Source organism: Lissotriton helveticus, chromosome 7 (assembly GCF_964261635.1).
Source record: "Lissotriton helveticus chromosome 7, aLisHel1.1, whole genome shotgun sequence".
NCBI classification, from domain to species: Eukaryota; Metazoa; Chordata; class Amphibia; order Caudata; family Salamandridae; genus Lissotriton; species Lissotriton helveticus.
The window spans coordinates 1,447,594,417-1,447,617,358 of NC_136068.1; the positions used below are offsets into that span (position 1 = coordinate 1,447,594,417).

At 43.1% G+C, this 22,942-nt stretch overlaps 1 protein-coding gene across 1 annotated transcript in view; it reads right to left on the reverse strand.

The window, feature by feature from the left end:
* Positions 1-2,194: 2,194 nt before the first annotated feature.
* Positions 2,195-22,942, reverse strand: part of LOC144769527 (extracellular calcium-sensing receptor-like) — a 50,994-nt gene continuing 30,246 nt past the window's right edge. Inside the window, exons 4-5 of the mRNA XM_078653669.1 lie at positions 18,244-18,367; positions 2,195-5,003 (exon numbers count right to left, since the gene is read on the reverse strand). Of these exons, the coding sequence (XP_078509795.1) occupies positions 4,087-5,003; positions 18,244-18,367 (1,041 nt within the window). The 3' untranslated portion in view covers positions 2,195-4,086. The remainder of the gene's footprint in view (positions 5,004-18,243; positions 18,368-22,942) is intronic.

Consider the following 22,942-nt stretch of genomic DNA (forward strand, 5'->3'; position numbering starts at 1 on the left):
TGCAGGTAAGAGTGGTGGTACAGGGTGGGGGGGTAGTCGACAGACAATGAAGACGGAAACTTACATTTAAAAAAACGAAAACCACTTACCTTGCACTCATCGCACAACGGCTTGGCAAGCGCAAGATAAGTGTTTTTTGTTTCTTACATTTGTTTCCTTCGTCAGCCAACTCCTTCCACCCAGCCCCCTCCCCACCGCTCTTACCTGCATGGGCTGTGCCTGAGGGAAAGGGGGTTCTAACAGTTATCTGTCTAACCGCTCTTGTGTAGTGGGAGTACGGTAAGTACCTTATGTTCACACTCACAGACTCTTGTTTTCAGATATGTTCGCATCCCTGCTGTAAAACTCATGGAAACTCCAGGGTGGATGATTCAGTGGGCCTCTGTCACAAGCACAGTCACTCATGTAGGGTCTGCCATAGGGGTTGGACACTACTTCATCTCTTCCCTATGTCCTTTTGATTTCTAGAGGCCACTTGCCAATCTCCTGTCCCGTTATATCCCTGGCCGTGCTCTAAGATCTTCTGACTTACAGCTTGCCGTGGTTCCCCAGTTTAAGCGATGCCGGGCCGGCGGCCGCTCCTTTCAAGTGCGAGCCGCCGCGTTATGGAATTCCCTTCCCTTTGAGATTCGTGCACTCGGGGACTTGTTCTCCTTCCGGCGGGCTGTAAAAACTTTCTTGTTTCCTTAGCCCCTTGTTCTTTTTCCCTTGTCTTGTTGTGTTGTGTTGCTACCTGACGGGCGCCAGGACGCTCCTTTGCTGGAGCATCTGTGCGCCTAATAAATCAACTTAACATAACATAACATAACCAAGGATTACATTCACATTCTCCTGTGTTAGACCTGACAGCCTTAGGGTGGACTTTCCCAACCTTTTTGACTGCTTACCTCCACTTTTTTATTTATTATTTTTGTTGGCCTTAGGACTCTGAGCACTTTACCACTGCTAACCAGCCAGTGTTGAAGTGCATGTGCTTCTCCCCTAAACATGGTTTCATTTATTTATCCACATTTGGTATATTTAATTTATTTGTAATTCTACCTATGCCCAGGGCCTTTAAATGAAACGCTACTAGTTGCCTGAAGCACTGATTGTGCCACCCACACAAGTAGTCCTTTAAACATGTCTCAGGCCTGCCACTGTAGAGCCTGTGTGTTGCACTGCTTTGTAGACTTTGGCATTTAAAACCACTTGCCAAGTCTTAACCTCCCATTTTATTACATATAACTTGCCCCTAAGGTAGGCCTTAGGTAGCCCATAGGGCAGGGTGTTGTGTAAATAAAAGAAAGGACATGTACTTATAGGTTTTACTTGCCCTGGTGGCAAAAAAAAACACCTACATTTGTTTTTCACTACTGTGAGGTCTACTCCTCTCATAATTTAACATTGTGAATGCCTTATTACACTTTTAGCTCTAATTCCTGATTGAGAAAGAGTAGTTCGATCATGGTAAATATCACTGCAATGGTTATGATAAATGCTGTTTGCTGGCAGAGTTGATTTAACATTAAGATGGGCGATAAAGAACTAGGGCTGTCCAAGCAAACTCCGCCCACTCCCGGAACTTCATGGAATTTGACTGAGTTGTTAAGTAACTACTCAGAATTCCGAGGAGTAAAACTCTACGAACTCCACCCAGGCATAGGTTGTAGTTCCTGCTTGAACATGGTGCCTAACTCTGCCAACTTCACGTCATTTGGCTGAGTTTTTTAAATATCTACTCAGAATTCCGCGGAGTAAAACTCTGCCAACTCCACCCAGGCATAGGTTGTAGTTCCTGCTTGAACATGGTGCCTAACTCTGCCAACCAGAAACCCAATTTCAAACATCCTATATCCTGTGACTCCCTTAAACCTATCTCCCCTGCACAGCTTGTCCTGTCTTCCCCTACACAGATAACACTCCACCTTTACCCAGCTTGCCCCTCTCAAAATATCAGACTAGACATGCACAGATACCTCAAATAAGTTTAACCACTCTAACGACATCTGACCTGATCAGAGGGTCACATGCTAGGCCACTCTCTATCCCCAATTCCCCTGGAGAAATCTTTACCTTTGGCACCTGGCACTCTCTCTTCACCACAGTCAAGTGTAGGTGGTTCCCGGCCTAGACACCTGATTGTCGAAGTGATAGCACAATATGCACATACACTTATGTGAACGATGCACACATTTATTTAGCCAATCAATCATTTTACAATATTGCTATACAATGCATCATCAAGACCCCACTGTAGATCATCATATGACATCCAATGCTGATTCCACCCCAATTTACATGACTCTCATTGTTTTCTTTGACATGCATTGCTTCGAACGTGACAGAAAGTAAAACTCAAAATTGCAGGTGCACCCCATTCTTATGAAGAGTACAAAACTAACTTGAACAAGATGCACAAGAGCTAGTAATTTATGAATCCTCGTTTAGCAGTGCCAAACATGAGAATGAGGATGAATACATCAGAAGCGAGCAAGCAGAGAAAGCAGTGATTTACATGGGCACCATACAAAAACAAGAGGACAGCTAATAATGCACCTTAGCGTTAGCATTGGCCTTAAAGCATTTATTTTGCAGTTTCTCACACCAAAGCGTAGACTGTCTCATTAGGTAGTACATATTACACCAGTGAAGTGCAGACTCCAACTGTCTACAGATATACAATGAATTGACTTTTATTGCGATGTGTAACAGGTAGGATTAATTGGACAGACTAATGAGGAACATATACCACTTCAAATGAAGTAAGGACATCAACTGGTAGTAAACCTCTGCCCACATGCATTAGTGAAAGTAGGGTGCAGCTTTAGACACAGGGCATTAGAAAGAATGGCCGGCGTCCCTGCAGAGTTAGGGGGAAGACAAAAAGAGGTTCTACTGCTGTTGGAAAGAACACTTGTGCTACGGAATAATCTCCCCTCTGAGTTACTATGTGTTACGTTTTTGTAAAATGTTTGAAAGTACATATTGGAAGAGCTCTTAGAGTTGCGGATTCTAAAATGTTGTCAAAGTCTCAATAAGGATCTGTAATTGATTGTTTCTATCCAGATAGTTGTCGGAAAACATAGTGCTTTCTGCCTTTGGCAAAAACCTATGCAAATCTTTCATGTGCTGATCAGCAATAGAGTTTTGCTCCTGTATACCAAGTGTCGGAAAAGTATCTACATTTGGAAGTAATGTGTAGTTTATGACATCCTTACATTTTTCGATCTTTTCACGCGAATATATACATAATTATTTTTTTATATTGACAGAAAATATCATTTTAGTGATGGAAAAGCTGGCAATACATTTGCTGGTCTTTGTATCTTATTTTACTATGTAACATTGTAACCCGCTGTTTGCCCCCAAAATAAACAGGTGTTCAAGGTCGCATGTTAGGTTTCATTGAATACACTCCAACATCTCCATTGTGCTTGAAGGACCTGAATGAAAGAGAGGTTGCAACATTAGAAATTGTAACTGTTTCAAGAAGTGAGATTGAGACTGTAGCCAATGGCCAGGCACTCGCTTTAATCTCCAGTGGTATTCTTCTGCAGTCCTTCTTAATTACCAGTAAACCATTTGATAAAACAATTGTCCTATCAAGAAAATGGCATAGACCCGCACAGAACAACAACAGAGTGAGCGTTATGCCCATCCTGCTCTGCCACCAGCCTGCAATGAGACAAAACCTGGGCAGGCAAATGACAAATTGAGGGACAATGGAAAATAAATGTGCATCTGGAGTACAAGTGTATTGGAGATTCTGTGCAGCATTAACGTCCCACCATGTGCTTGATAATGTTTGATTTCTCCTTGAAGAATCAGGGTCAAGTGATGCACAAATCTGTAAAATTCTTGAACAGAGAGGACAATTTACTCTACAGGGAGGAGCTATCACAGTGAAAAAAGTTGAGTCACTGTTGCATAATTTCATGTTGGAGTTTGTTTAATGACTATACTCTTTGCAGAAGGATGAGCTGTTAATGGAGAATACATCGGTAACTATTTTGCTAATGTAAGCATATTTGTCAAAGCGTTTGTTTAATAAAATGTAGGTGAACATGGAGTCTTTGAATAGGTCCTATTTTGGTGCTGGAACTGCTAAGACGTCAAATCAGCTCTGCTCCTCCCTATTAAATGTTCACGGGAGTTCATCTGAGGTCTCAGCAGAACAATATATAGTTTGGGGAAGAATATACAGCAAAGAACTCCAGTGCTGGAAGAGAGGATTGCAAATATTTCCTCGGCGACCACATATTTTCCTCTTGTGCTGAGATAGGTTGGGACAAACAACAGCCACACACTGCAGAACACCAGCATGCTGAATGTGATCAACTTTGCTTCATTAAAGCTGTCAGGCAACTTTCGAGCTAAGAAAGCAACGATGAAGCTAATGCCGGACAAAAAACCCAAGTATCCTAGGACACAGTAGAATATGATGAAGGAGCTTTCATTACACTCAATAACGATCTTCCCCAATTCACTTTTCATGTTGTATTCTACAAATGGAGGACATGTTGTCAACCACACAGTACAGATGATACCCTGTGGGCAGGAGCAGAGCACAATCAGGTAGAAAGGCACCCTAGGTCTCATCCAAAGCCTCAGCCTACTTCCAGGTCTTGTAGCACTGAATGCAATGATCACTGTGATGGTCTTGGCAAGAATGGTGGAAACACAGACAGTAAAAACAATGGCAAAAACCACTTGACGCAGCACGCAGGTTTCTCTTTGGGGTTCACCAATAAATATCAGTGAGCAAAGGAAGCAAAGGATGAGTGAAAGCAGGAGAAGATAGCTGAGGGCCCGATTGTTGGCCCTGACGATTGGAGTGTCTCGCAGATTTATAAAAATGCACAGGATAGAAAATGTGATGGTGGCAAAACAGATGGAGATGGAGGCCAGGGTTGCCCCCAAGGGTTCTTCGTATGATAGGAATTCTAGTCGTTTGGCGATGCATTCTTTCTGTCCTTCGTCAGACCACTGGTGTTCCTGGCATTTTATGCACTCAGTGGCATCTAAAAGGCAACAAGACAAACACAGGCTATTCAGTGGAAGCAGAAACTGTAATATCAACATTTCCTCTTGAAAATTCGTAACATTTGAAGGTCATTTTATTTTTGTTAAATAGCCTGGACGCAGCATAAGGAAGGTTATTACTTTTTAAGTGGTATTTTAATTACAATCTATAGTGTTGAACGACGTGTACATATTGCTAAAAAGGGGTACCCATCTCTAGGCTTTATTGTATTCTTAAACCTGGTTGATATCAGAGGTGCACAAGTACCTGAAATTTGGAGGTAGTTGTAGGACACATTGGCCATTTGTGCATGTAGTTCTCGTGTGGGGTGACCAGAGAAGGACACAGCGTCTGCATGGGATTACAGCAACTACGCTCAACATCCTGTGATTCTGGGCAAATCACTTAATCTCCCCGTGCCCAACAAAAATGAATGTGTCCTTCTGTAATGCAACTGGTGCTCATGTAAAGCGCTCTGATACCTGATGTATCGGGTCTAGTTTGCGCTATATAAAACTCTTAAAAAAACCAAATAAAGTCCTTGGTGATTACAGGTGACAAGAAAACGTGGTTCTCAGGAGCTTGGTCTATGAGGCAGCTTAAGATGCAAGAAAGTCTAAAATGATCAAATCTAAGGTAATCTGCATAGGCAAGTCAAGTGAGGTGGCTACTACATAAAATCATTATCTGCATAGACAAACCTGGGTTTGCTCTGCAGCACAATAAATTGGGTACCACTAAATTATGGTTGACGATGTCCTCTTTCTTCCTTGGAGGCAGGTGGAGTGATTAAGGAGTATAGCTTTCCAAGTATTTGAATGAGGTCTCATGGAACTTTCACATTTGTTGTTGGTTCCTTTAGCAAACCATCCGATTATTCAAAGGTTGTCATAGTTCTGTGTTTTGCATTTCTACATCTTTCTGCCAAGAGGTTCCTTCTGAAAGGCTTGGTGTTGCTTTCCTTCATTTCTCCAGGTAAAATGTCTTAGAACATTGGCGCCTTTTTGTAAGGCTGTTTGTGGTCTGCCATTCAGTTTCCAAAGAAGCTGCTGATGGATTTGAATTAGATTTTCCTACTGGAATAGAGCTGTGCTCTGGGGCTACTACTGAGTCATTCAGGAATTGGGACAGTTCTTTGATCATCCCTGATTGTGCCTCTTGTATGATAGCATATTTTTCTATTCCTTGCTAGCATTTTATTTAGAACCCCATACTTTTCCCATAGAGATGATGTTCATATTCTAGAAGCTAAAATATTTGCAGAAAATGCTTTCCAATAGCAGATCATGATCTGAAATATATTTATTCATTTATTTGTTTTTGGTGATTTCGAGGGTGCTACATGCCACAATGTGGCTATATATTATAATATATCAATGTCCTATCAGAAAAGAAGTGCAAGTGAGAGTAAGGCTACTGCCTGAGATATGGGAACGGATCTGTAGTATTAGAGTAAATAAGAGGTATAAATGCTTTTTTAACAAAACCTTTTAAAATAAATATTTTGATTGAGAATGTTTCCTTTTTTCTTACTTCATATTATGATTGGTTCAAAAAAATGTATTTCAAATATACAGTAAGTGACATGAGGATATACACACATATAGGTGTCCTATTTGTGCTCAGATCACAGATGACTGGTGCTTGTGTAACAATGAAAGTAGCAGTGTGCGGTGTCCTGTCACCACTTAGGATATTTCTTGGCTATGTGCTGCCTCCATGTCACCACACAAGCAACCCCAAGACTAAATGTTGGGCCGAGGAAGTGTCCTGCTTATTGTGTATGTAAAATCCCACATCCCCTGATCTTACCAACTGTGCAGCTGATTTGAGCCCAGTGCTCCACCTTACTCCAAGCACATGGGGGCATATTATCAACAACTGGCAGTAACATTATCGCCGCTTTGTCGGCAGGAAACTGCTGCTAAAGCGGTGATAATAGGCTTGATAATATGTCCTTGTGAATTCCCATAGCAGCCCAGGTTCTGCTGTTAACATGGGCTGCTATGGGAATTCAGAAGGGCATATTATCAAGCCTATTATTGCCGCTTTACCGGCAGTTTTATGCCGCTAAAGCGGCGATAATTGTATCACCTTTCTTGATAATATGCCCCATGAGCTTTTAAAATAATTGCTGTTGAAATGCGTGGCATCGGATAGTTGCTCCGAATTTCTTTTCTTTTTTTTTTGCTGATATGCCGTACTAGGGCAACTGGCAGTAATTTTTTGGAACTGGCACTTAGTTTAGCTCCTCAGGCATTTGCTGCGTATACGAGAGGGAAAAAAAAACACAACGTAAAGACGAAGGAAGAAAAACATGGAAAAACTGCCAAAAAGGGAGAGATCAGGAACCTGCAAGAACTAGGGCAAGGAGTGTCTGTAAATCGACTACAAAGGTCTGAGATGGATTCCAGACTTTGCAGTCTTAGGTTCATATTTACAAGCCCCTTGCGCCGCTGGTGCATCACTTTATGTGAAGCACCGGCAGACATTTTGCTGCCCCATATTTAGAATCACACATAAGCCACCCTGCGTGGTTTTCGTGTCCTTGTAAATATGTCCCCTTTTCAGGCAGCACTTTGCGTGAAAGCGGCGTGCATGGGTGTTGATGTTCTCACGTAACACCCATGGTTTCTGCCTCATTCCAAGATTTTCAACCTTTCGTAAACTTGTGAATTTGTAAGAATGCTACTCCTCTAAAACGCAGACACCCTTTTACCATGCTGCAAGGGTGCCTGCGTTGGCGTATGATAGCTAATTGTGTGCCAGTGCAGGGGAAAGCACAGGGATGTGACGTATCATTGCAGATATGACGCATCCCAGCGCTTTGAAAGTGACTCAGGCTTCTGAGCAGAGCTTGTGGCACCAGCACTTATTTTTCTACAAATAAGACACTGCAGAGATGCTTTTTAATTGCAATTCACTAGACCACGAGATGACAATTTTCTTTGACTGTAGCAACGAGTGGTGGTAATGTTCAAGAGGTTTCATTTAATCTGGCAGGTTTGTTTAGGAAATTACGAGATATTGCTGTTGCTGTGAGAAATGGTTTGACATTCCTTGCAGGCAGTAGCTTTATCTGTATTCGGAGATATGTAATCAATGATGGGCAATTTAAATGTTCATGTTTTCACCTGAAGCTGACATTGTAAGGTGGTAACATTAATCAGCCTGTGTACTATATGCTGGAAAGTTGGCTTTTCGATGCTTCAAATTCACTTTGCACCTCGCACTGTATCAGGGGGGTGTTATTGGAAGTAGATCACCGTAATCGCCAGGTTTTGATGGAAAGTGTGCTCCACTAAGGTAGACTTACTGAACTTTTCAACATAGGCTATCACCAAGATGAAGCAGACGCTAAACAGAGAATTGCATTGATTTCCTACAGAAATTGAAACATTACCTTTGGGCACCAGTGCGCTCTCTGTATTTGATGTTCTCACCATGTGTTCGTCTATGAGGAATTTGTACTGGAAGGATATGTCTCCAGCTCAAATCCTACACTGAACAGTGCACAATTGTCTCTTTGCACCACTTTAAGCAGCGCGGCCTGTGCAGGGAAGAGCAGTGGCGCTGTCGTCCTGTTGCCACTACGATCACTTCTAGTGCTTGCCCTGCCTTACTATATTCCCCCCTCCTCCTCCTATACCTCCAAATGTGATCACCCTCCTCCTTATAAGCTCCCCCAACCTCACCCCATGCCCCCCTTCTCTATCCTCTCCCCATACTCTCCCACCCCCTATCTACTCCCTGGCCACGCAGATACATAGATCCGTAGACCCTTAGCAAAAGGGCCCTCTCTTTATCCCCTATGTTCACGGAGGAAATCACAGGCACCACTGGATACTATTGCACATCCTACCACCACCCCTAAACTCTACCTGCAGCCCGCACCCATTTTAGCAGCAACATACTCCTCCATCAATGATAGTGGACATGGCAGACAAGGATGCTATTATCAACAGTCACACCTCTCTCCCACTTACACGTTCCACCACACACCCCGACCACACATCCCCACACTCACACGAACATATACAGCTCCAAATGTCCCACCACTACCCCCACTCCCTTGCTATGCTATACACAAGTTTGTTCCCCCAGTAATACACCCACCGTCGTTCCCTAGACTGCAGACAGGTGCCACCTAGGTCATCCTTATGCAAAAAATGTGGATTTGGTTCTTCGTTGCTGAAATATAAGTATTGATGTTTTGACTTCACAGCCATTTGTTGTTTCTTTCATTTAGTGGGTACAAGCTTGTTCATGCAGTTTTTAACAACCAAACAAATTAAGGTTTAAAAATGTAAGGTTTCATTTCAAGCAGCAAAATGAGCATTTCTCAGTCGACTCACTTTTTTCTGAAATCATTATATTATATTCTTTGGAAATTAAGTCAGTCCCAGAGATCTCGAGCAATGGCTTGAGGTTCCATAGCCTGCATTTGTGTCTAAGTCCAAGGATCTCTAAAAATGGCACAAGATACTGTGTAGGAGTAGGGGCAAAGAGAGAGGGGGAGACAGCAGCCAACAGGCTACATAGCTCCCAGCCTTAGCATTAAAAAAAAGCACTGGCAAAGCCAATAGGTCTCGATTATACGAGATCAATTGGCTTTGTCAATGTTTTTTTCTCCATGTTGCACAGAGGCTGCACTGCCATGCAACATGGTGGAAAGTATTAGGAAAGCCAATAGATCTTATTCAGGTGAGACTTATTGGGGTTGCCAAAGCTTGTTGCTTTAGCAACCTGGGGTCGCATTACAAATGTGGTGCATTATTCTTCATTGCGCCGGTCGCACCAAACTCGTGCTGCCCTGGGGGCAGCACATTCACGTGAAATGTGGAGTGACTGCTTTAAAGCCGCTCCGTGCTTCACTATGCAGGCGGCAACACACCTTCACTTTTAATGGGGAATATAGATTCCCTTACAGGCGGATGTAGTCAGTGACTGCAAGGGCATGTCTGGGGGTCCATAAGAACTCCTTTACCTCCAGCAGAGGGCCACTCCTGAGGGATTCTTTGCATCTTGGCCCACATCTGTAATACGGCACAAGCGCAGAGGCAAGAGGATTTCCTCATTTGCATAAGGTATGCCCCCGTGCAAGTGAGTGCACGCCCCAATAAAGATGGGCTCCAGATGTTTTGCCCTTTGCACTTGATGGAGACTACTGAACAAGGTGTGGTGTTCCAACTTAGAATATTCTTAGTTGCAGAATGCTATCTGTATTCTATTCTGGGAGAATTCCATGAGCGTTGGGGAGTTAAGTAAACGTTATTGCCAGCTATGGATGTTTAAGCTGTCTTCTACAAACAAACTACATTATCTTTATGAACCTGCATTGGAACTTACTTCATAATTTGGCGGCGATCATGATTTATGGAAAGACAGTGCTCACATGTAACGGAAAAGTTTTTAAACAGGTACTGTGTTTCCTGTTTATCCTGTGTATTGATTTCACCAGCAGCCGCTTTGTATTTAATTGTGCTCTGATAGCACCAGCGGCTGTTTCTGGAAACACGTTCTTGGACTGTGTGGAATTTTGTTGGGAAACTGTATTGTACTTTGGCCTACAAGTGTATATTGATTGCACCCACGGCTGTGGTAATTACTCAAACTGCAGCAGATGTACGTGTTTCATATTACTGACTCTTTGCCTGAGTTCTGCGCTGTTAATTGGATATCGCAGCTCTGTGGAATCGAATAGCAAGTTCATACATCGCAGTTCTGAAGAATTACTTACGCGATCAGACCAGAGTGTTTTTCTTATTTGGTTGCATTTCTTTCTCTAGATGGCAAAAAAGGACATTGTTTTAGTTTAAAAACTACTCACCGGTTCCTGTACGGGCTGTTTCCTTTGCTTGAGCCTCTAGAACTCTCAGCTTCTTTTGTACGTCACAGTCTGTTGCACTCTGGGAATTCAACCACGGTATTACATGCTACGCGGCACGCGCCTGTGTCAACATTTCTTTACTTCCATTTCCATAGCAGCGCATCTCACTTTTCTTTTACTCGTTCACCATTTCTTTATTTGACATCCCGTGCACAAATACTCTGCATTTATCTGATACTACCTGAGTACTACTGTTGAAGCTTTATAGAGTTTGACACCACTCAGAAATACACAAACTTCGGTGACTACTTTTATTATTTTAGTCTTCTTATTTTAGTAACCCATTTCCTATTGAGATATTCTATTAGTAGACTATTTTAATTTTAAATTATTATTTTACATAAGTTTAGATCTTTTCATTATATTTAATGCTTCTTCCTATATACAAAGTCACGGACCCCACCCCTCCCAATTATCCCAGGCGAAAATGGGCAAGGTTCTCCCTGCCAGAGTTTAATAAGGCTCTCACCACAGATGGGCCTCCGGAAGGCGACGATGCGGATAAGGCAAACAAACTGCTCAACGACCGTATCACGGCTGCCCTCGATTGCACGGCCCCTTTAGTCCAGTCAAAGAAGGGTGCCCGCATACGAAGAACTGCACCTTGGTTCAGCGAGGCGTTGCGCAGTGCCAAGAGAGACTGTAAACGTGCTGAAAGACAGTGGAGAGTGGCATACGATGACCAGTTGAAAGAGAGATACCTCGTCAAGAGACGGGTTTATCACAATAGATCCGGATAGAGAAAGCCGCATATTACGCAGTCAGAATCCTGGGTGCAGAGAACTCATCTAAGGAACTGTTTAGCGTATATAAATCCCTGGCCATCCCAAAAACCTCCCTGGGAAACGATGATTACTCGGTAACAGCCTGCAATCGTATTGCAAACTATTTTGGGGACAAAGTGTCCAAGATCCACTCTGCCTTTCCTGCCTTACCCTTAGTAGCGGAAGAACTAGCAGAACCAGTAGGAGAGGAAGCTGGACAAAACTTATTGCTCAACTTTATTACCCCCACACCAGAAAATCTAATCAAAATATGTAGATCAGTGAAATCTGGCTCCCCCCGGGACCCAGCTTCCCCAAAACGGCTGGGGGACAGCCTAATGACACTTGAACCCTACATTAGACACCTGCTGGATGTTTCCTTCGGGTCCAGTTCCATACCTGAGGACTGGAAACAGGCCGTGGTGCTCCCCCTTCGCAAGAAGCCCAACATAAGCTTTGAGAAGCTGGACAACTTGCATCCCATTTCCCTGCTACCCTATTTTTCCAAAGTGGCGGAGAAGGTAGCAAATGTGCAGTTAATGCAATTTGTGGAGGAGAATAATCTCCTTCATCCTACCCAATTTGGGTTTCGGCCACGTCACTCTACGGAGTCAGCCCTTCTCAGGGCCACTGAAACCCTCAGGCAGGGTGCTGACGAGGGCCAAACTATGGCCTTGATACTTTTGGACCTCAGCGCTGCGTTCGACACTGTGGCACATTCCATCTTGCTACAGTGTCTGAGTAAAGGAGGGGTGAGAGGGGCAGCGCTGAAATGGATCCATTCATTTCTATCTGGTCGAGGCTTTCAAGTCAGGCAGGGTGACTACTACTCGGAGCGAGTATCTTTGGATCAGGGAGTGCCGCAGGGCTCGTCCCTGAGTCCAACTCTTTTTAATCTTTACGTTGCTCCGGTTGCCACCATAGTGGAGAGTCATGGCCTTCGCATGGTGTCCTATGCCGACGACACGCAGCTGGTCATCTCCCTATCACGTGCGCCCAGTCTTGCGGCGGACATCTTCAGAGCATGCATGCAAGACCTTGCTGCCTGGATGTCCGCCAACTGCCTCAAGCTCAATGGAGGCAAGACTGAGGTGCTGGTTGTGGGGGGATGCCAGGCGGCGTGGACGTCGGCGTGGTGGCCGCCATGCTTGGGACCAACACCCATCCCCTGCCAGGAGGCGAGGAATCTGGGCATTTGGTTCGATCCCAACCTGACCTTTGGCCTCCAGATTAATCGGGTGGTCGGATCTTGCTTTGGGACTCTTAGGAAGGTGCTGAAGTTCTTACCCATTAAAGCTCGCCAAACGCTGGTGCATGCACTTGTTACATCTAAGATGGACTACGGCAACCTTCTTTATTTAGGGACCTTAGAGAAGAATCTGAGCCGCCTGCAGGTTTTGCAGAACGCTGCTGCCCGACTGGTGCTTAGACTACCCAGAAGAGCTGCCTCAAAAGCGGCGCTCCAGACCCTGCACTGGCTCCCGGTAAGAAGCAGGGTGGAGTTTAAAGCACTCTGCACATGCCATCGGATCATTAATGGCAGGTCTCCCCTTCCTTTGCAAGGACTGCTGACACTATACGAGCCGCCCCGTTCCCTCAGATCTTCCGGCTCGTGGCGCCTGGCCATTCCAAAGGTATCTAAAGCACGGATGGGTGGCAGATCCTTCAGGTATCTAGCTGCGTCCAGCTGGAACAAATTACCTGCGACACTGCGCTTAGAACCATCTGAATCAATTTTCAGAGCCAAGTTAAAAACAATATTATTCATTCGCTAATAGGTTCCGCTTTCTGTAGTCCTCCTGTAAGCACTCGCTCCTCAGCGCGGGGACACGCCGTTGAGCGTCACCAAGCGCTTTACAAAACCCCCTAATAATAATAATAAAAAATATATTTAGTGTTCATTGTTTTCCCATTTCCTACTGTTTTGAAGCATGTCTAATATTGTTGCACCCCCACATTTTTTGCCGGTGGCCGGTGAACCTAAAATGGAATGGGACTTGTGGTATCCTATGTTCCTGGCTTATGTTGACGTTTCAGAAGAGGATGGTTGTTCTCCTAAGAGGAAACTGGCACTCTTAAGGCACTGTTTAGGGGGAGTAGGTTTAAAAGTATTTGCGAATGTACCACCTATCCAAGGTTCTGGGGATACCAATGTTTTTGATATTGCTATTCAACAAATAAGCATTAGATTTGGTAGGAAAATTAATACCGTCATGGAAAGGTTTAAATTCTATTCTCGTGCACAAAAAGAGGATGAATCCATCGAGGACTATGTAGCTGTTTAACACTGGTTAGCAGGATCTTGTGCTTTTGAAACTATTAATTTCAAACAAGTTTTAAGGGATCAAATTATAATGAAAACTAAAAGTAAGAAAATTCAAGAAAGACTATGGATGGGTACTGAATCATCCCCACGTGCTGTAGTAAATATTGCTAAAGGCATTGAACAATCTGAGAAGTTTGTTAGTGAAATTAGGGGACAAGTTGTTAAAGTTAATGAGGCTGTTCCGGAAGTGTCTGTAATAAAGGATCAATCAACTTCCAAAAAATGTTCCCCTTTCCTTGCTAAGAAAGACACTGTGGGAAAGGATTACAATTTTTTGGGGGAAAATACCCAAATTGTTTGTTATAGGTGCGGTAGTCTTGACCACGTTGGAAGCTACACAGGGTGTCCTGCGTGGAACAAGATTTGCATTAAATGTAAGAAAACTGTACATCTTAGCAAAGTTTGCAAGTCTTCTCAAGAAAGTAATTTCAGGACACATGAAGAGAGTGAACCTCTCCCAGAGGTCAATAGTATACTGTGTGTTGGTAATACTAACTGCAAAGGTTTTCCAAGCGGCAAAGTATCAATTGATGGTATGGAGGTTTCTATGTTAGTGAATGCATGTGCTTGGTACAATATTATTGGCAGAAATGCTTTTGATGAATTTTGGAAAACGAAAAAGTTATTTCCACCTGACATTCAATCTGGTGGTTACTCTGGTCACAATATTGATCTTGATGGGTTTATGTGGGCAGACTTAGAATTTAAAGGCAGAAGAACCAGAGGAAAAGTTTATGTAGCCACCAAAGGTGTATATATACTTGGTTGGCCTCATCAACAAAAGATGGTTATAAAGTTTGATCCCAATGCCTCGCCACCCGTCTATGTCGTGGCATCCAACAATGAGGAACGTGCGACTGAAATGAGAGACAGGTTTCCCACTCTTTTTTAATGATTCTCTGGGGTAATTCGTAAATTGTAAACATAAAATTATTCTCAAGGAGGGCTCAATTCCTGTTAGACACAGAGTAAGAAATGTACCATTGACCTACATTTTTGACAGCCTTTGTTACGCCTGAGGGTATGTTCCAATTTTCATGTATGCCGTTTGGCTTAGCCAGCGTTGCTTCCGTTTTTCTAAGACTTGTGAAGGAGGTTTTGGAAAGGTGTTCTGGTGCAATTGCTTTCTAGGATGATATTTTAATTTTTGGAAAGAACTACGAGGAAAATGATAAGAATTTGGAAAATGTGTTAAAATGTGTACAAAATAAAGGTTTGACTTTTGAAAAGTAAAGTGGAATGTTTGGGACATGAGATCTCTAGTGATGGTATAAAACCTAAGTTTAATCATGTTCAAAGTATTTCTAATGCTCTTGCTCCTACCAGGAAAGAACAATTGCCTTCTTTTTTAGGCTTGACAGAATTTTATAGCAAATTCGTACAAGATTATTCTTCAAAATTACATTCTTTAAGAACATTTTTTTTTTTTAATTGAAGTTTATTTAGGACAAAGAACAACAATTTGCTTTAGAGCTTTTAAAGAAAGAAATAGTTGATGCACCATTTTTGAGTCCTTTTGAAATTGGATAAGAATGTATTGTAGCTGTAGACGCCAGCAATGTAGGTTTAGGCTTTGTGTTAATGCAAAGGAACAAAGGTGATGAATATGTTGTCTCTTATGCATCTAGAATGTTATGTGGTGCTGAATATAAATATTCCACCATTGAAAAGGAACTGTTAGCATGTACATGGGCTGTGGAACATTTTGTCAATTCTTGTGGGGTACCAAATTTCGCTTAAGAACAGACCACAAGCCTTTAATCAATATGTCAGCTGTTGGTGGTGGTAGAACATTAACAGCTCGCTTAGCACGATTGGCTGCCAAATTACAGGAATATCAGTGTGTTGTTGAATTTGTTCCAGGGCGTTTAAATGTACATACAGATTGAATGTCACGATTACCTTTGTCAGATACACCTGACACCAACAACAATGGTGTTGACTTTGAAGTGGCATACACAATTGATGATGTTAATAGTGGAAGTACTAATGTATTGTCATCGGAAGCTATTTCTGAAACTGATTGGAAGAATGCAATGTGTGAGGACAGTATCCTATCTAATGTGGTGACCTTTTTACAAGTGGGTTGGCCTGAAGAAAGGAAATTAAGTGGCAAACTTGTGTCATTTTGCAAGATCAAGGATGAGCTAATATTTTCTCAAGGTATTGTAACAAGAGGGGATAAAATTGTTCCTCCTTATAAAATTAGAGAGATTGAATATTGACCATGGCTCATCAAGGCCACATGGGTATGTCCAGCACCAAAAGACGGATCACAGAATTTTACTAGAGGCCTAGTGTCAATAGTATGGTTGATAAATGGGTCAGACAGTGTCTTCTTTGTTCTAAAAGTGATACATCAGTCAAACCACTGTCTGTGGATGTCACTTCTATTGAGTATGTTCAAGGTCCTTGGAGGAAACTGGGCATTGATATTATTGGTCCCCTTGCTTTGTCTCTCAACAAGGATGTTTATGCTTTAGTTTTAATAGATTATTTTTCAAAATGGCCTGAGTTGAAGATTGTAGATAAGATTAGTTCAACTCAAATAATTGAATTTTTAGATGAGGTTTTTTGCCGTGAAGGGTTGCCTGCAGAAATAATCTCTGATAATGGTCCTCAATTTGTTAGCAAGGAGTTTGATTAATTTCTAGAAAGATGCGGTGTCTTGCATAAAAGAGTGTACAATTATAACCTACAAGCCAATGGCCAGATAGAACGCTTTAATAGAGTGGTCAAAGAATCTATCCAGCTTGCTATAAAAAGTGGGTTTGAATTCTTGGTTGTAGAATGCTATCTGTATTCTATTCTGGGGTAATACCACAAGCGTTGGGAAGTTAAGTAAATGTTATTGCCAGCTGTGGCTGTTTAAGCTGTCTTCTACAAATAAACTATGTTTTCTTTATGAACCTGCGTTGAAACTCACTTCACAAGGGCAGTCACTTGTGCTCTCTTTACTAAGATCACTGTGGTAAAACAACTGTATGTGTGCAGACAGACGGAAGACCCATGATCCAGCATTATAGAGAACCCAAGTGTGAAAGTCCAAGCAGAACATCTATGAATACAAGTTTTTCTTTCATATTCCTAGAAGGTATTTCCTCAGACCCAGTGGAGCCTGAAACTACAGGACCCATAAACTGAGCGTTGGCTTTGGGAAGCAGATTTCATTTGGAGCTCAATCCATTAGAAAAGGGGCAATTGATGAAGTTGAGAAGCTGTAGAGCTAATTGTTCATCATTTTAATTTTTAGGTGCTCATAATTCTGTGATAGTTTTCCTGGCATATATCACACCCATAGGAAAGGAGATGATCACTCTGCGGCATATCTAGTAGGGGGAAGCCTAGGAATTTGCTTTGGATTGGTTCATGCCTCACCACCTTTGAATGACTAGTTTATCATTTAAAACGCTGTGCTTGACATGCTCCAAGCAGAGAATATGCCTGGAGCTGAATAGGAGAATCTGGTCAGCAGATGAATAAAGGCTAGCATGGTGAGAGATGTTTACATACACTGACCTGATGAGCCACTTGTATGTCAGAATATAAAGTTAAAAAATATCAACATGCAAACAGATGGGGCCCAAAATATCGATGACCAGGATATCATTTAAGTAAGTTTAAATTGGTAAATATTGATTTTGAGTACCATGAGGATACATGCACTTGTCATAGTACACATATACGTAGTTAAGTATGGTAAAGCTATAAATATTACTTACAATATAGTATCAGTCAATATTTTGGTCACAATATGTTTGCATGTCGATAGTGCAAACTCAGTATTCTAATAGCAAACCCCTCAGCCATTGCCCAGAAGGCATGAAGCAGAATGTGGACAATGATATGGTGATAATCAGCTTCACAAACGTAAGACAAGGGGTGTGTCTTCAAGGGGACACCCGCCAAATAAATGTATTCTTGGATTGGTAGTTGGGTCTTGGGCTCTGAGTCAGGTCTGCGCTGTCTATGTTGTGTTTTGCAACTATTCTAGTTGGTAAATTTGACATTCACACCCCGTGAATCTCACTTCCTAACCTATGCCCCTGGTTAAGATCGGGAAATAATGTGATGTCACCAGCCCAAATATTGTTGGCATGGCCAAAGGTACAGATATTGCAGACACTTGAAACCTTTTAACACACTTCTGTATTTTTGTAATCAGACAAAGGTCTGAATATTGTTTGCCTTGTCACAAACTGCTAAACAACTGTATTGTATTTGTCGGCTTACATTTTCTGCGTTATAAAAAAAGTACCTGTTTCATTTGAAATCTCACCGACCGGACATGGGATGCAGTCAAAGCAACAGGTTGGTTGTCCATGACGAGCAGCCCTTCTGTGCCCAAGGGGGCAGTTCTCAGTACACACTGAGCGAGGCAGCTGAAAGCACAGAGGAAAAACGCCATCATAAATCTAGGAACCTCAGAAATGCATTATATGAGCTACATTTTGTGATATTTCCATGTCTTCCGGGGAATTTCTAGTTAATTAGGCATTTCTATCATTTATAGGTGCTGGCAGTAGGGGTGCGTAGACAGGGGAGGGGTGGGGGTGCTGTAGCAGCCCCAAAAATAACCATGCTAGAGTTCAGAATAAAGAGGCCTTTAACTATTGTCCCATTTGCTGGGCATTCAAAGACAAAGGTCAAATGTCAAGATAGGTTTTCTGACTAATTGCTTCTTATTAGGAAATGGTGTTTCATTTATTTCTGTGACTGAAAATTGAGAGGATTTTGTTGACCTAGGTGACAATCTGGCTGGGATACAGGAAGTGAATGGAAAGGCTGTAGGATGTTAGTTTTCTTTTTTTCTAACACCCAACAGCATTTAAATACCTGTAAATGAACTAAACACGTTTCAAAATATTTCAGCAATTAATAGAGAACAAATGAAACACATTTTTTGAAATTCCGAAGTGTGATGCAAACAAAGATTTTAATAGGATCAATAACACTAAATAAGAGGCTTGGGGATGCGCACATTATAAAAATTTGATGAAAGCCAATTTACAGGCATTATCATTTGTGCGCTATATAGTTTTACCAGTAAAATTGCATGTCTCTGCAGATTTAGCGGTCATTTCAACGGAAAATGTGCTGCCTGCAAGTAACAGTGCACTACCACACCAGTGCTTCAAAATGCAACACCTGCTACCTACTACACCCTTATAATTCTCCTTCTGAATCTGCGTGGCACATTTGCTACACTTTTTGTGTGACACTTGAATTTTACAAAATCTCTAAGACTTCAGTGATATAACATTAATGGCAGAATCCGCACTCAGAAAGTTGCACCACTGCTTATCTTCAGTGAAAACATCATGCAAAAGTTATGGTTGAATGCAATGATGGTCCTTTGAAACATGCATTGGCACTTAATATTAGCTGCAATCAGAAATCTGTATGTGTGTATTCTATGTGTGCATGTGTGATAGCTGCATGTAACCTGTGAACATTATCTTGTTGTTGGACTTGGCCCTTTTTGCATGGTCATGCCTGAACGTTTTGCCTTCCTCCTAGCCTTTTTTCTGACATGGTGTTGGTGGTTTTAGGACTCTAGGCACTTTAGCACTGCTGTTCAGTGTAAAGTGTGTGTGCTCTCTGTGGTAAACATGGTAAGATTGGTCTACACCTGTTTGGCATATTTAATTTACCTGCCTGTCCCTCGTAAAGTGGTATCTCAGATACCCAGAGCCGATTAATTAAATGATACTGGTGGGCTTGCAGTGCTGATTGCGCCACCCAACAAAGTAGCCTTTCAACCTTGTCTAAGGCCTCTGCCATTGCAGGGCCTTTGCACACAGTGTTACTGCCTCTGTGACATGGCACTAAAGTGTGTGCCTTGTCTGTGACCCCTCCTTTTACTGCATGTCAGTCACCCCTAAGGTAGGCCCTAACTAGCCCTACGGTCAGGGTGCATTGTAGGTGAAAGGTAGGACATGTACCCTAAGTGTGTGACATGTCCTGGTAAACACAAACAGCCATTTTGGATTCTCACTGCTGGAATGCATTGGGGATTCCCTGATAAGTGTTTCAGTGGTAATTCCTGATATAAGAGGAGCAGCATGGTCACGTTTGGTATATTTGGAATAGTGATGATAAATGCTACACAATGGTGTGCGCAAATTTATTATCACTATTTTAGAAATGCCACTTTTAGAAGTTGCCATTTCTATGTGGTATGAGTCTGCCTACCTGATGTGGATTGCATGTCTGGCTTTGGAGTGACAGGGACTGGTGAGGTGTGTGTGGCGCCAGGAAGGGCAGGGTGAGTTAGTGCTAGGCTGCATGGGAGATCTGCATTTGGAGTAGAGGAGGAGTAGTCCCCTGACCCTGAATATGTCTGTGCCTGCCTAGGTGAATGCTGGCTCCGCCCTCCTGTGGTGAGTCTGATGACAACCCCCACCTGACACAGGAGAAGAGGAGCCTTGCCAACAAAGTGCTCCAAACCCCCTAGAACCATCTCAGACTGGTTCCCCCAAGCCCTGTGCAAAGGGCAGACAAAGGAGAAATGGTGTATGAATATTGGGGCTGCGACCCCTTGAAAAGGTTGTGCTTTTGTGCTTCCGGTGAACTTGCTGCTGCTGGGCCCCAGAGGAACCACCATGGGGGACTGCCTCCCTGCTGGAAGGCCCTGTGAGCTGGCCTTCCTGGGCCCAGCCTTTGCCCTGAATCTGTGGGCTTAGCACCTCATGACAACTGAATTTTTGCCCCTGGAGGAGAGCTCTGGAGCTTCGCAGCGCAGAGCTGTGATCTGCTTAGAGGGAATCCCGACATGAGGATTCCCCCGCATTTTGCCAATCGAGCGGGAGCCCATCCCACATTTTGGTGCGCTTTTGTGAGAGCTCAAATGCAGTGATGCCTTTTTAAAAAGCGGGTCCCCACCCTGTATTGCACCGCTGAGAGAAGGGAGCCGCCGCTGCTGCAAGCACCAACCAGGAAGTCAGGCAAGCACTGCCTGACTGTGGGCCGGGCCTGCTGTCAGCAGCCGGAGCCTCGTGGGCTCAATTTCCGCCTCCCTCTGCGGCGGGGAAGCAGGCCAGAGCCTCACACGGTCTCCACGCCAAAGTCCCAGGAGAGGGACCGGGTGAAGTCAAGAGAGCCCCGCGGGTTCACTGGAGACCAGAGCCAATCAGGGGCCAGACGAGGCACATTGTTGGTGCCTGTGAAGAGGACCGGAGAAGTTACTGTTGATGCCGGGTTAGGAAGTGCTGGTGCCTCAGCAGAACCACAGGGAAGTGCCCCACTGCAACGTTTGGACATTTTCTTGCTGGCATTTAGGAGTCCTGGAGTAGGGCTTCAAGGGCAGAGGGGTGCCCGGGCTAATTTTGGTGTACAGCTGCACCGCACCAGCATGGGCAGCTGCAACACAGGGCATTGTTCCTTTTCTTTCTAGAGGATAAGGTAGGGAGGGTGAGATGCACTCCTGCCCCAGTGCATGACGCACATTGCCCTTACTGCACGTAGCAGCTATGACCTGACTTTCTGGACAGAGGGCATTGAGGCCCCCTTTGGGAGGCCAGTTGTCATTGGGTAATTTCTGTGTTTAGGCCTAAGGTGATGCCTAATGCTAGTGCATAGTGTGGTTTATGCCTGATAAGATGCATACTGTGCTTTATGCCTAATGTCATGCTATAATGTTTTAGGATGATGCTTAATGTAATTTACGTGGTTGTTTCATTATTTACCTGTTCTGAAGGTTATGACAACGGCCTGATTGGCCCTGTCCTGTATTAAATCCCCTGTAAAATGTTACCAAGTGCAGTTGGCGCAGTGTATATGTGTGATTGTATTTCTAATGTGTTTTGGATAAGACAAAGGCTATTTTTATATAACCTTGTGTGGAGTTTCTTTTGTGCTGTGCCTAGTGTTTTGCTACTGTATGTGTGTGTTGTGCAAACGCTTTACACATTGCCTCTGGGATAAGCCTGACTGCTCATGCCAAGCTAACAAGGGGGTGAGCAGGGGTTATCTTCAGCGTGTAACTCCCTTGCCCTGACTAGACTGGTGGTTAGTGTCTGGCTTAGGCGCATTACCTAGCCAACCAGGAAGCCCATTTCTAACACTTGTTTTTCGGCAATGATGTGTTTTTTACAAGTAAACTGCATTATAATTGTATGACATTTGCTTTAGGTGTAGGTAGGACAGCAATAAAAATATCGATCTACAAATACATAACCTCCTCTATACTAATGTTACCTCTACATACCAAGAGGTAGGGTAGGGTACGGTAAAGAATAACATATACTTTCCCTGGCATTGTAGTGGTAGGTGATGTAATGGATACAATATTTTTGTTGACCAAAATTTCAACCTTGCTATAGTGACATACACACGTGTTGGGAGGACATTAGAGATTGTATGTGAAGGAAATCTAGCTGTCAGGGTCCGGAGGAGAGAAATCACAGTCAATGTGAGCAGACACCATGCGCTCACACTGCCTAAACAGATTTTTATTTATTTGTTAGCATGGTTATTTCATATCTCGCATCAAGCATCAATGCCACCTAAGTGCTGTAAAAGGAAGTCATTTGCAGTACATTGGAAGTTTGTGCAATGCAAAAACACTTAGGGCCATATGAAGGTAAACCTGAAATACCGATTCCTTAATACCGAATTTTACCGATTTGGTATTAAGGAATCGGTATCTCCGATGTACGTAAATATTCAGTAAATTTTACCGAATCGGTAATAATCGGTAAAAAAGACAGAATCGGAAGCAATCGGTAAAAAAAATCCGAAACACCAATACCGATTCGTAAATACCGAATCCAGTACCGAATCGGTAAATACCAAATCGGTATTTCAAAAATTCGGTTTTTGATGAATCAGCCAATCCTGTGCATCCCAATTACCTCCCAAACAGGAAGTGGCCACACCCAGGCAGCTGCACTGAACCTGGAGCTGACTGTGGGGCAGGTAGCAGAGCAGAAGAGCCAGGTGCAACACAGCCTCTC